Source organism: Phodopus roborovskii, unplaced genomic scaffold (assembly GCF_943737965.1).
Source record: "Phodopus roborovskii unplaced genomic scaffold, PHOROB, whole genome shotgun sequence".
Classification (NCBI taxonomy): domain Eukaryota; kingdom Metazoa; phylum Chordata; class Mammalia; order Rodentia; family Cricetidae; genus Phodopus; species Phodopus roborovskii.
The window spans coordinates 20613069-20629826 of NW_026125295.1; the positions used below are offsets into that span (position 1 = coordinate 20613069).

Genomic DNA, 16758 nt, shown 5'->3' on the forward strand with positions numbered 1-16758 from the left:
AACAATGTAATTTATAGTAATCTAAGGGATGTTGCTTTGATTTCAAGGATTAGGGCCAGCGTCCACTGAAGGCAAAGATGCAGACACCAAGTAGTCTAGAATAGACACATGCAGGGTGAACTAGGACAGAATATTTGTATAGAAAGCAGGACATGCTGAGTGCCATAGCACATTTAAGAAGGCAGAGGCAGCTAGATCTTTGAGTGTTTGAGGCCAGCCTGGTATACATAGTGAGTTCTAGGTTGTCTTGTGCTACATAGTGAGGACCCACTTCAAAATAAATAAACAAATTTAAAAAGGCACCCCCCCAAAAAAAAGAGAACATAGAACATTTAGGAGGGAGAAAAACTGAAGATAAATTCTTTGTCTCTAGGCTGAAAAAAGGCAAGTACTTTAGATCCAAGTCTTATATACAAGGCTCTTTAAATGCTTTTGTATAGGTCCTGAAAGAGCTAAAGTAAGAATGATGTTTCTGGTTACAGAGAAGGCAGAGTGAAAACTGCCTGTAAAAACCAGCACTAGGGGGCACTGGAACAAAGAACACTGAACTTGTGAGCTTGTCAAAGTGTCACTGGTTGACACTTAGCACACCAACATTTTATAAAAAGGTCTAAAACTGTTTTGATACAGTCTTCTCAAATACTTCACTATAAAAGGTTTGTCACTGAGTTAAATTATAACCTGAATTTAACTTCAAATATAATTATCATTTAGAGTCTCTTGAATAAGAGTACTCATGACAGGTCAGAAGAAAATTAAATTCAAGGAAAATCTCTCTACAAAGAAGCAAACTGGTATTATATATCAAGACCCTTAAGTATATAATTGCTACCTCAGCAATTCCATTCTAAATGTGCATTACAACATAAAAACAATGAAGAACACAGAACAAGGTCTTATATCAGAATGGACCCTATAGTATTAAAAAATTAAAAACTTAAATATTTATGAGGATAAAAAATTCTTATGTAGCTACAAAATATTTTAAAAAAAATATTATTGGGGTATGGTGAGATGGCTAGGGGTGTTAAGAGCATTTACTGTTCTTATGGTAGCTCACAACCATCTGTACAAATCCAGTTCTAGGGGGCTTGGTGCCCCTTTACAAATACAATGCACAGATATACATGTAGGTAAAGCATTCATTTATACACATAAACTAAAAGTAAACATATTCTTGGGAGATTAGAGATGGTAGATGACCCAATTATAGTCTCTGGAAAATAAGCTGGTAAAGGCTAAATACAGCCACGAGAAAAGCTGTGTACTATAAACTGCTGGTAGATGGGTAATACCAGAAGAGCATCAGCCAAAGCAGGACCAGGGAAAACATCTTCACCTTAGCACTGGGTACTCAGCACTTACAACCAATAGAACAGAAGCAAAATGCCATTTAAAAGGATTTCTGCTGCCCTAGAGAGAGTCAGACCAAGTACTAGGGGCCTGTATGCTAGAACCTGATAAAAAGAGCATTGGAATACTGTGGAAAAGAAGCTTTGAAACAGATCAAAATAGTGTTCGAGAAGCTGAACATAATGGGAACTAAAGTTACATCAGAACTTTTCCACACAGATTTCAGCAAACTGAACTGTACAGGCAACAGGCCAGCATTTGCACTGGGACTTGGAGGAAATCCTACAGGTGTGAACAGACCAGAGACTCCACCTGGGAAACACTCCAGGGGTAATTTGATCACCTAAAGGCAAGCAGGAGGACAAAATGGGACCAGCCATGGAGGAGGACTAACCAGCAGAAGGAAGAAACTTGATAGTCCACACAAGAGCCAACAATCAGGCAGTTTTTATATTTCAAATCTCTACCCAATTTTCTCCTCTATATTTATCCCACCTGTATTTAATATCCAAGGTCATTTTAGAAGGCCAACTTGGCTGTGGCCTATACTTCCCAGATATTTCATTTCCCCCAAATCTTTTCTTCTTCATTATCCTTCCCTTCTTTTTGCTTTCTTCTATCCTAAAGAAAATAGTCTCATCCCTGAATCCCAGACACTGGAAACACGGCCATTTTGGTATTATCTGTTAGCACATTTTTATCTCTTCATCTGCCTTTAGGCAAAACTTCTTCCCTCTGACTTTTGCTCATACAATTCCACCACCAATTTATGTTCTTTCTGTTTTTTTTTAATCATCCTACTACTAATCATTAAATCATACTGTTTTCTTATTCTTTCCCCATTATACCCACAATAACTAACATACCATTACACACAGTGCTATTAATATCCCTTTATTGCTGAAATAATTTATACAGAAAGGATAATCACTGGACTTGATACTCTATAGTATTATAGTGACTGTTGTTGCAGTGAATGGCTGAGAATACAGTCTAATGTCCTGAACATCATTCTTACAGAGAAAAAGAGTATCTCAACCTACTACTGCCAACCCAACATGTAACATACCTAAGGCCAACCTGTTAAATAGAAAAAATTGAAGCATTTGTTCCCAAGGTATTAGCGCTACCCGGGGAGGATTAGGTTGGTGTGGCATTGTTCAAAGAAACGTGTCACTGGGAGTGGCTTTGAGAGTAAAAAGTCTTGCTCACTTTGTAGGAAGTTAACGCCTCCCAGGCCAAGGTGAGCCAACAGTGCTGGGAGGCTATATAAGGCTCTCCCCATTGCTAAGGTCCGCTGCTTTTAATCTCACCTGTCTCTGGTGTCTGTGCTGCTGACACTGAGTCTTCCCAATCCCTCCCGGAGGAAGCCATTAGGGCCCAGCAACATCACTTCTAGTTTACTCTCTCTCCTTTGAGCTTATGGTTCAACAAGTAAGCTTTCAACTTCCCTTTCCTTTCCTGCTGTCATGCCTGCCTGCATACTGTCCCTGCCAACCCTCAGCAACTGTAAGCCAAAACATTTTCTTCAAGTTGACTTGGTTGTAGTATTTTATCACAGCAACAGAAAAATAACTAATACAATAGCCAACAGAATGAGAGAAAATTTCTACCATCTACATCTCAAACAGAGGATAAACAAGAAATTCCAAACACAAAAATCAAGAAAACAGTACAGAAAAAAAAAAAAAAAAAAAAAAAAAAAAAAAAAGGTGGCTTTTAAAAACTGCTCAACATTTTTAACCATTATAGGAATGCAAAATAAAAATTACTTTGAGGTTCCATCTCATACCAATTGGAACGGCTAACAAGAAAACAAATGACAACAAATTGAGGCAAAGATGTAGAACAAGAGGAACCCATTGACTACTGGTTGGTGGGAATGTAATCTAATGAAGTCACTGTGTAAATCAGTGAGGAGATTTCCTAAAAAGCTAAAAAACAGAACTACCACATGAACCAGCTATATTATTCTTGGTAAATAGCCAAGGAACTCTATTTCCTATTACAGAGATAGCTGAACACCAATGTTCACTGATCTACTCACAATACCTATGAAATGGGATGAGTTAGAGGTCTATCAGTTGATGAGTGATATGAAAATGTGATACATATACACAATGGAATTTTATCCAGCTAAAGAAAAAAAAAAGGAAATTATGAAATTTTTGGACAATGAATGTAACTGATAAATGTTAGTACTGAGTAAAATAACTCAGGCTCAAAAAGAAAAACACGTATGCTTTCCTCTCATATGTGGATCCTGGCTTTGAATTCTTAGAATTTTGTTTAACCGGGAGCGTCAGTAGAGCCCAGGAAGCTAGAAAGGAACCATGGCTTTTGGGGGAAGGATGGTAGTGGTGAAGGACTTACAGGAGGTGGGATGATAGAACATTTGCAAAATAAAGCAGGGTGGGATGAAAGTAGAGAGAGGGTGCGGGAATACTGGGTTTAAAAAGGTTTAGCTGGCCCCTGGCAGTGATGGCACATGCCTTTAATCCCAGAATTTAGAAGGCAGAGGCAAGAGGATCTCTGTGAGTTGGAGGCCAGCATGGCCTACAGAGCTAGTTCTAGGACAGCCAAGGCTACACAAAGAAACAAAAGCAAAGAAAGGCAACAACAAAAAGTTTAGTGGGGATGGGAGAGATGAAGGGGTTGCAGGGAGAGTGCTAACTGAAACACACGATACATAAAAAAAGTCATACAGAATCCTACTATATTTTGCAAACTAATTAAAAAGTGCAATTTAAAAGGGGTGAATAATGCTTCCAGAAGCCATAGGTTCTGGTGCCAGTTGTAGGATATTGCCTTTTGATTGGTGAGGGAGGTCCCTAAAACAGTATAGCCTACTGTCACTATTCTTAGTTGTCTACCAGCATTATATGAGAAAACCCTGTTACAGAAGATGTAATACACTTTGGTTGCAGGAAATAGAGGAATCAAGCTGTAACTTGGCTACACTTTTCTTTTCTGCTAGCTAGCTGACACAATGTCAGAGGGTGCTTTGTAGGATGCTGAGGGAGAAAAGTCATAATGATCTTACTTAGCTGTGAACTCTGAGAACTACAACACCAACCTGCTAGGTAATGTGACCACTGGTACAACAGTGGCATAACTGTAATGGAAATAACCAAATAGTTCTGGTTGGATCTGAGGATCACGCTACAGGAAAAAATTCATACTTGGTACTGAAAATTGGCCAAAAGCTCATGGTGGGCACCAGGGAGCCTACTAGTTGTAGGCATAGTGTCAATTTGTTATTTAAATATTTATGTGTATATATACATAAACAGTGTATATTCCATAGCAGTGGGAGACAGCTGTCTAGAGAGTTCAAAACTGGCCAAAGAACTGAGACTGACTGTTGGATGCTCAGCCCTAAATGAGACTTTATTATTATCCCCTGAAGGCCCATGGAGTATCTTGCAAGGGGGTTTAGACAGAATGTAAGAATGCATTATTTTTTCAAAATAGCAAAATCACTTCATGTAATGGATTTTGAGATTGTTTCTAAGTGACAACACTAAAATATTTAGTCAACATTTAAAATAAAAAAAAATACCTGATTTATTTTAATCTTATGTGTGTGATTGTTTTGACTGTATGTATACATGTGTACTACATGTGAGCCTGCTGCACTGAGCCATAAGAGGGCACTAGATACTGGAGTTAAAGATGGTTGTGAGTCTCCATGTAGATTCTGGGGAAAGAAGCCAGGTCCTCTGCAAGAGCAACAAGTGCTCGTAACTGCTAAGCCATCTCTCTGGCACCACTAACACACAAATTTATCAATAGATACAATTTAGGAAATAAAGAGGAAAAGGATTTTTTAATTGCATCACTATTAAATCTTCTGCATATTTCAAATGGCACAACAAATGAGACATATAAAATCATACTAACTTATTAAATATCCACAGGCATACAGAATGATGAACAAACTCTGCCTGTGTGCTGTACCTGGGCTATAAGCAATCAACTAACAAACATTACTAATTTGTGATCTTTGAGGAATTCATCAATGTGTTCACAGATAAGTTTTGTGAAAATAAATCCCACAAAACTGTAATAGTAAAAGCTTAATATAAGAACGTAAAGAATAATAAAATACTAGGTTGAGATTAGAATGGATTATGCTCAAAGTCTGTGATTTTAGGCAAGCCTCAATCTCTGACAGTGGTTGCATCCATGCAAACTAGGATTTTGATAAGACCTACTACACAGGATAACCCTGACGATTTCACTAGAGCATTTTTATTCTCATGTGATCCATCAGTAAGGTAATGGCAACAACAATCTTCCTTTTGTGCTTTATCTAACTCGAACAGATTTAATTAAATGATTTTCCAGTCTCCTTAGAGTTCCAACAGTATACTTGTCAACAACAGTATAATGTCACTATAGTAAATACAACACAGGACAACCTAAACATTTTTTGAGGATTTATACCAGTTCAACAACTGCATTATGTAGGGTAAACTGAAATTTGAGATTACTATGGTGGATAGGCAGGGCTGACAGGCAAAGAAAATAATATGTAGAAGGAGAAATCTGGGGGGGCGGGGCGGGGCGGGGGGAAGTAAGAAGTAGTCAGAGAAGGAAGATTCCAGGGTCCAGCCCTCCAGCTACACAATAAGCCTTGGAGTAAGACACAAAGAAAGGAATAGAAAAGGAAAAGCCCAGAGGTTAAAAAAAAAAAAAAAATTGATGGAATAATTTAAAGTTAAGAAAAGCTGGCATGAAACAAGCCAAGCTAAGGCTGGGCATTCACAACTAAGAATAAGCTTCTGTGTCTGATTAATTTGGGAGCTGGGTGATAGGCCCCTTAAAAGGGCAAAAGAGTAAAACATCACACTATGTTATTTGGTTCTTTAAATATTTGCTTTTTATTTATTTATTTATTTATATATTCAAATTTCCTTCATTTCATTTTTGTTTGTCCTAAAATTGTACTTACTAAAAATTCTTTAAGCTGTGGGCTTATAGAAGATTCAGATTTGACTGTTAGGTATTTGGGGAAATCACTACAGAATGCTTAAGATTTTCACCAATCCTACATCCGACAAAGGGCTTATATTCAAAATATACAAAGAACTCAAGAAACTAATCAACAAAACACCAAATAACCCTATTAAAAAAATGGGATACAGAACTGAAGAAAGAATTCTCAATAGAGGAAATCAAAAAGGCTAAAAGACACTTAAGAAAGTGCTCAACATCCTTAGCTATCAGGGAAATGCAAATCAACACAACTTTGAGATACCATCTTACTCCTACCAGAATGGCTAAAATTAGAAACATCAATGACAACTCATGCTGGAGAGGATGTGGAGAAAGGGGAACATTTCTCCACTGCTGGTGGGAGTGCAAACTCATACAGCCATTTTGGAGATCAGTATGGCGGTTCCTCAGGAAAATGGGAATTAGTTTACCACAGGACCCGGCAATCCCCCCTTAGGTGTATACCCAAATGATCCACATCCATGCAACAAAGACATCTGCTCAACTATGTTCATAGCAACATTATTTGTAATAGCAAGAACCTGGAAGCAACCTAGATGCCCCTCAATTGAAGAATGGATAAAGAAGATGTAGCACATCTACACAATGGAATACTACTCTCCAGAAAAAAATAATGGAATTGAAATTCACAGGCAAGTGGATGGCACTTGAAGAAACCATCCAGTCACAAAAAGAGGAACATGGTATGTACTCACTCATATATGGATTTTAGACCTAGAGCAAAGGCTCACCAGCCTATAATTCACACCACCAGAGGAACTAGGACACAAGGTGTATTCTAAGAGATTCATACAAAGTCCCTCAACAGAAGGGGGAAGGGACAAGTCCCCCCAGAGCACAGGGGAAGTGGGGGGGCAATGAATGGAGAGAGAAGTAGGAGAAAGAGAAGGGGAGGAGAAGAAAGCACGTGCGACTAGGAAGATTGAGTCAGGGTAGGAATAGAAGACAGGAGAGAAAGAGAGGGAGAGAGAGAGAGAAAGCACACTAATGAACATAAAAGAGGAAGCCATTATTGGTTTGAAGAGAAAACTGAACCTAAAGAAAGGCCTAGAGACCAACAAGACTGCCGCCAACTAACAATTTGAGCAACATAAATGCCCTTCCCGGATAGGAGCTCAGCAACTAACTTATCCATGGAGTCCTCATCTAATACCTGTTGGAAACAGAAGCAAACACCCATACCTAAACACTGAGTCGAACTAGAATCCAGATGCAGATGGAGAGGACAAGACCAGGTTGCAGAAACATATAGAGACAGCTTACCTGAACAAGGAGGAGCTAACGGGCCCCCAGACTGATAGCTGGGAAGCCAGCATGGGACTGACTCAGGCCCCCCTGAATATGGGTCTCAGCCAGAAGGACTAGCAGTCTAAGGGACTTCAGACAGTGGAACCAGGATGTATCCCTGGTGCACAAAAGGACCTTGTGGACACATCCCCATGGAGGGATAACTGCCTTAACCTAGAGACAGGAGAGAAGTCCTAGTCCCTACTTCAAATGACTTGACAGATTTACATGACTCCACCTAGATGGCATTGCCTTACATGTGAAATTGGGGTGGGGGGATGGGAGGGGAGGGTGGTTAGGGTGCAAGTGAGGGGGCAGAGAGGGTAAAAGGGAGGGAGGGAGGGAGGGAGGGAGGAAGGTGTGTTTTATTTTTGTCTCCCAATGAATCAGTTATCTCTTCAGGATCTTGAGTTTATCAGAGAGATATTAGATTTAAGACTTCAGGTTAGAAGTGACCATCAGTGTGAGAGGATTTTAGTACTGTTTTACTTTCATATAAAAAGTCAACGTGTACTGTTAAAACAGTGTATTGCTGTACTTTCATTTATTTTCTAGTTCATGTTTTCCACTTAGTTACACATGATCAGGGGTCCAGGGTTATGAAGATATTTTTAGCTTATGTCGGTTATTCTAGCCCAGAATCAAAAGCTGCCTGTTGTCAGACTCACTGTTCCTCTCTTTCTCACATGATTTTGTTCAGCAGAGCTTTGGTTTCTAGCACTGTTTTGTTTCTCTTTAAATAGGAAAGAAATAGTGAAGCTGTTTCTTAGAAGTATTTTCATTTCGTGGACTACTTAAATATATGTATACACATATGTAAATATATGTTTTATACCTACTAGCAGAAGACTAACACATACTCATGAAGCAAAAACCAATTAATAATAAACTATTTTATAAAGATAACAATTCATATAACTTATAAGATATTAAGTAAGTTAATTATTTTCATAAAACCTTCTGCCTACAGAAGTTCTTACTTACTTTGGAAGGAGAACCATCTGTAATTTTCACCAGCTGCCAAAGAATTGAGTAATGGGAACACTGCAGTGCCTGAACGACTATCTGTATCAAAAGAAAATCAAATTTTTAATAAAAAAATTTAAATAAGAGACAATTTCTTTGCAGAGTACAAGGTAATAATACTCATAGGTTTTATTTCATAATGAAGTTTCAAATCTGAATTTTTATAGAGTAAGGATAGATTGGTTAAATATCATAAAATGACAACTCATAAAATAATAATAAAAAAAAAACAAATTCTGAGAATGTCAAGTACAATAGATAATACTGTTTTAAACAAAAATGTAGCACCATGAATATGTTACTGTTAAAAAAAAAACTGATGAAGCTATTTTACCCAAATTTAAAATAGGAAATATTCTACTTTTTTTATAGCAAGATTACATACATACATATATGTATATATATATATATAAATTGCATAAACAAACTGAACCAAAATAAAACAAAAATACATGTGTAGCCACCAGTTATGTCATGAAAAAACATTGTCAGTGACCATGCCAATATTATTTCTTTCTTCTTCTAAAACTAAGTGATCTGGTCTTACATGATAATAACTATGTTTCCATTACATAGTCTGTATCCTCAAAATTTACTGTGACTGGTTATGAACAATACATAAACAAAATAATGTAATCTGTATTACTTTGATTTGCTTTCATTTATCATTTATGTTTAAATTTACACATATTTGCTGTACCTAAAATTTATTAAATTTTAGTGTTGTAAAATATTTAGAATATAACTCTAGTTATTCTATGATTAATACACTTTTACATGCTGAGTTTTAAATTATGGGTAATTGGTATTACTCATTTCATATATACCTTTTGGTATACTGTGTACATGTTTTCTAGGGAGGAGGTTTTCAGAGATTTTAGTGTTCAGGACCTCTTAACACTTTTAAAAGTTACTAAGATAGCCCAGGCATGGTGGTCCATGTCTGTGTCTAGAATGGGGAGGTTTCACAATAGGCTGGACAGTTCTAAGCCAGACTGAACTACACAGTGAGACCCTGTTACCAATCAACCAAACAACCAATTAAGCAACCAACCCATGCCTACTCGTACTTAAGCTACCCCCACCTTTTCTTTTTATATCAGTATCTGAATTCCTCCTGTTTCATGAAATATCCTGTTCAAGACTTTAGTATACACTCTTTATGGAGATGATAAAATTCAAGGAAATAAAGCCAGTCAAGAATCATAATATAAATTTCCATTGGGGCAGACCACACCTCCACCCAAGCATTAAACAGAGGGAGTTACACTGCCAGCAAGGATCGGTTTTTCATTACATTTTCGTTTAAATACATGGTATACCTTTATTGCATAATTGTATAATATTATTCCATTCTCTGTATTGACATACAATAAACTTCAATACAATACAAACAAGTTCTATGTAGATAATACGATCAAAGGAAAATCAACAACTGAGTGAATGTAGTTCTAATTTTATAGTATTAGGTATCATCCTATGCCTACATGGAAACTCAAAATAACTAGTAAGAATGAAGAGGAAAAAGTGGTGCTGCTTTTGATGAATCACTAATGAGACAATGCCATGGTTTCACTAAAAGAAATATTGATTTGTGCTAAAATTCAGAAAAAGGATTCCTAAAACACTGTCAAGATATAAGCATTAGTGCTATTAAAACCATTCAGTATATACATGCTTACTGATAGAAGGTTTTTGTGGAAGGAAAAGACAAGATTTACAAACTTTCCTTGAAGGAGTATTGCTTATTGCTACAGAGTTGGCTGAGCATAAAAGGCCTGGGTTTGATACAACAAGCAAAATGAGAAATTCTTTAATTTGAAACATGACGAACTTTTAAACTATTATAAAACAGATACTCAAATCAATAGTAATTAGAAAATGGAGATATAGTAATAAGTAACGGTCAAGGATTGCTTTATTTTGTTTATATCATTTATATGAATACATACAAATAAATTCCATTCTTATTATTTTCTATAGAAATAACACCAGCAGTTTCTCATAGTATTTTTGATAGTTTCACAGAAGTTTCTTGGTGGTGGGTATGTGGAAAGCCAGGTTTCAAAGAGGATTTTCATTTTAATGTTCCACATATTGATATTCTTCAAAAGTTTATTTTAAAAATATTATATTATAAAGTTTTATATTAAAAAAAACTAGCTGTCATTGACTGGGAGACATTTTGCTTTGTCACTAACTTAATTATGTAACAATATAGCTAACCCACATAACTCAATAGCATTTTATCCTCCACACAAAAACATTATTCTAAGGTGTCCAGAAGTCATTTAGCCAGTGATATCATGCCTGTGGAGCCAGATGAAGTAGGACCAACAATAGTAAAAATTAACAAACCAAAAGCCTTTTCCTATGTGCCTCAACTTTCTCTTTTCTTTGTTAAAAGAAATATTAAAGATTTTCTTTCAGTTAGGCTGGGTGGTGGTGGCACACATCTTTAATCCCAGTACTTGTGAGGCAGAGGCAGGTGGATCTCTGTGAGTTCCAGGCCAGCCTGGTCTACAAAGCTACACAGAGAAACACTGTTTCAAAAAAACAATGATTTTCATCCAGTTCTCTTCTCTGTTCTTATATTTGCATGAAGCAGTGCTCTTCCTAAGAAGAAAACACTAATTTTCAGCAAATATTTTTGGTTAAATTAAGCAGGTATGCCTTCATTATCTTTTCTTAACTACATACTTGACAGATACAAAGACCAGGAACATTGATCCCTGAATGACTGGGAGGGCAATTACACTCTACTCCTGAAATGTATTCTACAGTGCTGGAGTGACAAATATTCCCTGTATTAGAACTATTAAAAAAGAACTGAGATTTTTGAGATTAATGTATTTTAGAATCTAGCACTAAATTAAGGAATATAAAATTGTTATCAGAGTATTTTCTTAATATTATAATGGTAATTATGGCTTTTTAAATTCTCATCAAACTGGGTGAGATTCACTCAGCTTCCTACACATGATAGATTTTTTGTTTTGTTTAGTTTTAAAGAAAGGTTGTCATGTAGCTCAGGATGGCCTAAATTTTGCTATGCAGCCAAGGATGATAGACAACCTTGAATTTTTAATCCTTCTGCTGGGGTTGCAGTCTAGTTTCCAAGTCTGGTTTGATACCACATCTCTTAAAAATCAAGGGAGAAGCTTCTGGACTATATAAATTAAAAAAAAATTGAATTAGCATAGAAAATGAGGTCTGAATACAGAATAAACCAGGCAATGATGGCATATGCCTTTAATCAGAGGCAGGTGCATCTCTGAGATTGAGGCCAGCCTTGTCTACAGAATGAGTTCCAGGATGGCCAGGGCTATAAAAAGAAACCCTGTCTCAAACAAAACAAGAGTACAGAATAACACTGAAAATAATTGTGTATAACTCTCTTGCAAATGATAATATCTGTATGTGTAGAACATGATTAAAATTCTGAAAAATCTACGAAATAGTCAAGAAATTTTTAAATTTTTATGTTCAGAAGAGATCTTGAGAAACAAATTCAAATTCTATAGTTGGCATGTACATGACAATAAAGAAAAGAAATTAAAGTAAACACCAGTTTCTTAATATTTTAAATCTGGATTAAAATGTGTGATGACATCTTTAAAAAAGCCCTTAAAACATGCATTAATAATCACCATAGTTGGCAAAATAATAAAGAAAAAATGTTTAAGATCATTAGGAAAATATATCCTATTTAAAAAGCATGGGGAAATACTATTGCACACCAAGAAGGAGAGCTAAAGTAAAGATTACCAACATGATGAAGTGTGGGTAAGATGCAGAGCATCGTATCTCTCATGCATTAAGGGCAATAATATAGCCAGCCATTGGGGAAAAAAAAAAAAAAGAAAGAAACACAGTACAAGACCTAGCAATTGTATTCACTGGTATTTATTTTATGGAAATGAAAACTATGTTCACAAAAGTTTGCGTACAAATCCTCTTAACTGCCTTGTGACAGTTAAAAATTGGAAATAACTCAAACACCTTTCAAATAGTTAATGGATTAAAAAAATCATGATGAATCCAAACAGTAGAATATTAATCAGCAGTAAAAATGAAGCAACTATTGGTTTACACAACCATTGGGATCAACCTCAGAGCCTCTGCTTTCACTGGTGACACCATGGTCCGAAACACACTACCCTAAAGATTCAATATCGTATGGCTATGTTTCTGAATTTCAAAAGGACAAAACTATAGGACTGGAAACCAGACTGGTTTGTGGATGAGAAGGTAATGGGGGAGTAGGATGCAATTTTGTATTAGTGTAGTGGTAACTAAAGAGAATCTACATATATATTAAAATTGGTAAGTCAACATAAAAAGTTAATTATCACTAATAAGTTAAAGAAGTTAACAAATATGACAAAGAATGAACTCTGTACTAACATCTTTTTCTTAAATCATGTGATAAAATCTAATAACTCAGTGTAGTGGAACAATACTTAAAGTTCTATAGGCTCTTTAGAAGAATGCATGGTAGTATGCCACCAGCACAATGAGCACATGATATTATAAATTTAAAAAGACGACCAGAAGTACCAAATACTACAGTACAAAACTCCTGTCAATCAAAGGTTTAACACTGGGTTGGAGAGAGATGGATCACCAGCAGTTAAAGAGCACTGGCTGCTCTTCCAGAGGACCTGGGTTCAATTCCCAGCATCCATAACACAGCTCACAACTGACTGTTACTCCAGTTCCAGGAATCTGATACTTTCATACCAATGAACATAAAATAAGGTTAAATTAAACAAAAGGTTTATATTCTATCACTACAGTTAAAGCTTCCCAAAGAATCACTTATAAATCAGGTTAGTGCACATTTAAATCTTGGCATGCTGAGATATTACTTTCAAGCTTGTAAGTTTCAAGTGAAGAAAAAATATCAATACATTCACTGCAAATATATTCAGTTTGTAATCTCTTTATAAACTACTGTCAAAAAAGGAGGCTGGATAAATAGTGGAAAGAACATGCAACTAGGAGTTGACATTACATGATTTTAGGTCCATGCTTAATCAGTTCAAATCCACTACTAGTCTTTTTCTCTCCAAACATACTATAACCCACATCTAAAATATCTTCTTCCTTTCCATCTAAGTGATTTGCTCAAAAGACTCAATGAACAAGTTCTGCTAATCATGTTGAAAAAAAAAGAGAAATACAGGCAGATATTACTTCATTACTATATGTAATTTTTAGATTTATGTTTAAAGAGAAAACAACAAAAGGCAAAACAAAGCACGAGAAAAGGTAATGTAGTGCAATCATATAAACAATCAGATATAAAGTTTATAAGTACACAGAATAGTAGCCGTTTGGACAATACCCAAGTGATATATATACATAGTAGCCACTAAAATACCAAAATAAAAGATTAGCAAATAGTAATTGAATTCTTGGGATTTTTGAAATTGTTGCTTACTAAGGACTTCTGCTTTTTGATAGGCACAAGAGCTTAAACACAAATACATTCCTGATCAAATAAGATGAATAATCACCAAAACTATGATATGGTAATTGGTCTAATTAAGTATACACATGCAGGGTTAGGTGTAAAGGAGCAAAAAGATGCTCACAATTTAGCTAGCAAGAGAAGGAAACACTAGGGAAAAAAAAAACTTTCTAGAGAAGCAAGCATCTATCTTAAGCCTATTTTTATTATTGTTTCACTTTTAGTGCTAAGTGATTAAATCCATATTCCAGTACATATTAAGAACATGATGTATCACCGACTGTACCCTCAGATATTAAAACAGGTAAAGGAATGGAATTTTAGAGTATGCTTTACTGAAAAACTGTGAACAAGCTGTCACAGCAAAAGACAGACTGTGAATAATTAGAAACCAGATCACAGACTACCTTAAAAGTACATGAATATGCCCTGTCTATTCTTAGGTCTCATTTATGACCCCCAAAGTAATTGGGCAATAACATGGTCATCTTAGTATGATAAAGATAATCTGAAAGTTCCCTAAAAATTGCAAAAAAAAAACAAAACAAAAAAACATATAAGCAACATTTGATAGAAAAGTAACATCATTACATGTTTAAAAAAAATCACATGCTAAGAGCAAAGATAGTCTTGTTTGTTGATTACCTTTTGAAAAACACATTTTTATTTTAGGTATATGAGTGTTTGCTTGCATTTATACAGCAAAAACAGAGGCATGCAGGGTGGGTACCAGTGGAGGCTAAAAGCTGAGAATCAGGACCTCTAGAAATGAGTCTACAGATAGTCATAAGGCACCACGAGGGTACTGGAAACAACCCAGAATCTCTCTGCAAGAGCAGTAATTACCTTTCCAGCCCTGCCCATTAGACTTTTTAATAATCTAGGCTTTATTTATTTATTTATTGGCAGTTCCAGGGGTTAAACCTGGGACCTCATAGAGATTGGGCAAGCACTTCTCCTGTGCCATGTTCCCAGTATTTGGCTTTTGTTTTGTAGATAAGGTTTCAATGTAGCCAAGGCTGTTTCTACCTACTTCCCAAGAGCTGGAATTATAGGCATATACCACCATGCCAGACTTTGTTAGCTTTTTAAATGAATTTAAAAATAGTAGCTTCATAAAAGATAACAAAAGTTGAGTATATGAACAGATTCCTAGTTTAAGGCCCATTAAAATGGTGTTAATAACTCTACAATTACTTTAAAGCAATTTGACTATTCTTTATCATCTGGTCAACCATTCTACTATAATTCATGTATTTTATGCCCTTGCTCTGAAAATGCATTTTTACAAAATATCATCTGCACATAAGATGACATGTAATTTTGCTATTTTTAAGATTTTTTTTAATAACTGGTGTTTTATAACTGTTGTTTTCTGAGAGGTATACTTCACTGTAGTCATGTCCTACAGGATTTTTTTTTTTTTTTTTTTTTTTTTTGGTTTTTGGAGACATGCTGCCTCTGTATTGCTTTGGAGCCTGTCCTGGAACTTGCTCTATAGAACAGGCTGGCCTTGAACTCAGAGATCCTTTGCCTCTGTCTCCCGAGTGCTGGGATTAAAGGCGTGTGCCACCAATGTCCAGCCCTGCAGGATTCTTAACTACAACTATTCATGTTCTACCAGATATTAAAAGAAAATGAAAGTATTTATAGACATTTACTTTCATAAATTCATAAATTTTATTTTATGTATATGGTTACTCTGCCTGCATGTATGTCTGTACACTAGTTCCCACTAATGATAGAAGAGGGTGTCTGATCCCTTGCAACTATGCAACTAGAGTTATAGATGGCTGTCATCTGCCATGTGGTTATTGGGAATTGAACCTGGATCCTCTAGAAGAGCAATCAGTGCTCCTATCTACTGGTCTAATTCTCCGGCCTGTGATGACACTTATTTTAAATTAAACCTTAACTATTGGCAATCATTATATAACTTGGAGCTTTGGGCGAATAGTCTTGCCTATAAGACTAAAGACTGTATCAAACTTTCCTATGGGTTTTGGTTCAGAGTTTTTCACCATCCAGGTTTGTCTATTCTTTAATTCCCGCCCCCAAGCCATCTTTTAAAATGAGGTCTCTTGTTACATAGCAAGGCAGTTATCAGTCATATTTTTTCCTTTTACTGGCAATTGAAGTTATGTGTGCTAAGCAAGTGTTTTCTCCAAAACTGAGCTATATCCCTACCCACAGTTCTCTTTGTACTTTTCATCTTGAGACAGTCTCACTAAGTCAACTGGGTTTGCCTTGGATTTATTACTCTGTCCTCAAGCTGTAATCCTCTTGCCTCAATCACTTTAGGAGCTGAGATTATAGGTTTATGAAATTAGACTAGGCTTCTGAGAAATCTTTGATTAGTCCAAACTCCCAAAGATTTTTCTCATTTTCTTTTAGGAGTTTACTGTAGCTATTCTTATTTTTAGACTTCTAATCTGAGTATTTATATTATTTTATTTTGACACAGGCATCTTGCTGTGTTGTTCAGGTTGCTCTCCAGCCTGGATTCAAGTGATCCTCCAGTCTTAGATTTCCAAGTAGCTTGATGATGCTTGACTTGCTAATTGTATGTGGTCTGAAGAATTATGATGAAGGTT

The 16758-nt window shown here is 36.0% G+C and overlaps 1 protein-coding gene across 4 annotated transcripts in view; it reads right to left on the reverse strand.

Annotated features, from left to right (window-relative positions):
* The window catches only part of Stag1 (stromal antigen 1), a 277794-nt gene that overhangs the window by 37144 nt on the left and 223892 nt on the right, over positions 1-16758 (reverse strand). For all 4 annotated transcript variants that reach the window (XM_051206323.1, XM_051206308.1, XM_051206316.1 and 1 more), the window contains one exon: positions 8647-8727. In XM_051206323.1, the coding sequence (XP_051062280.1) occupies positions 8647-8727 (81 nt within the window). The remainder of the gene's footprint in view (positions 1-8646; positions 8728-16758) is intronic.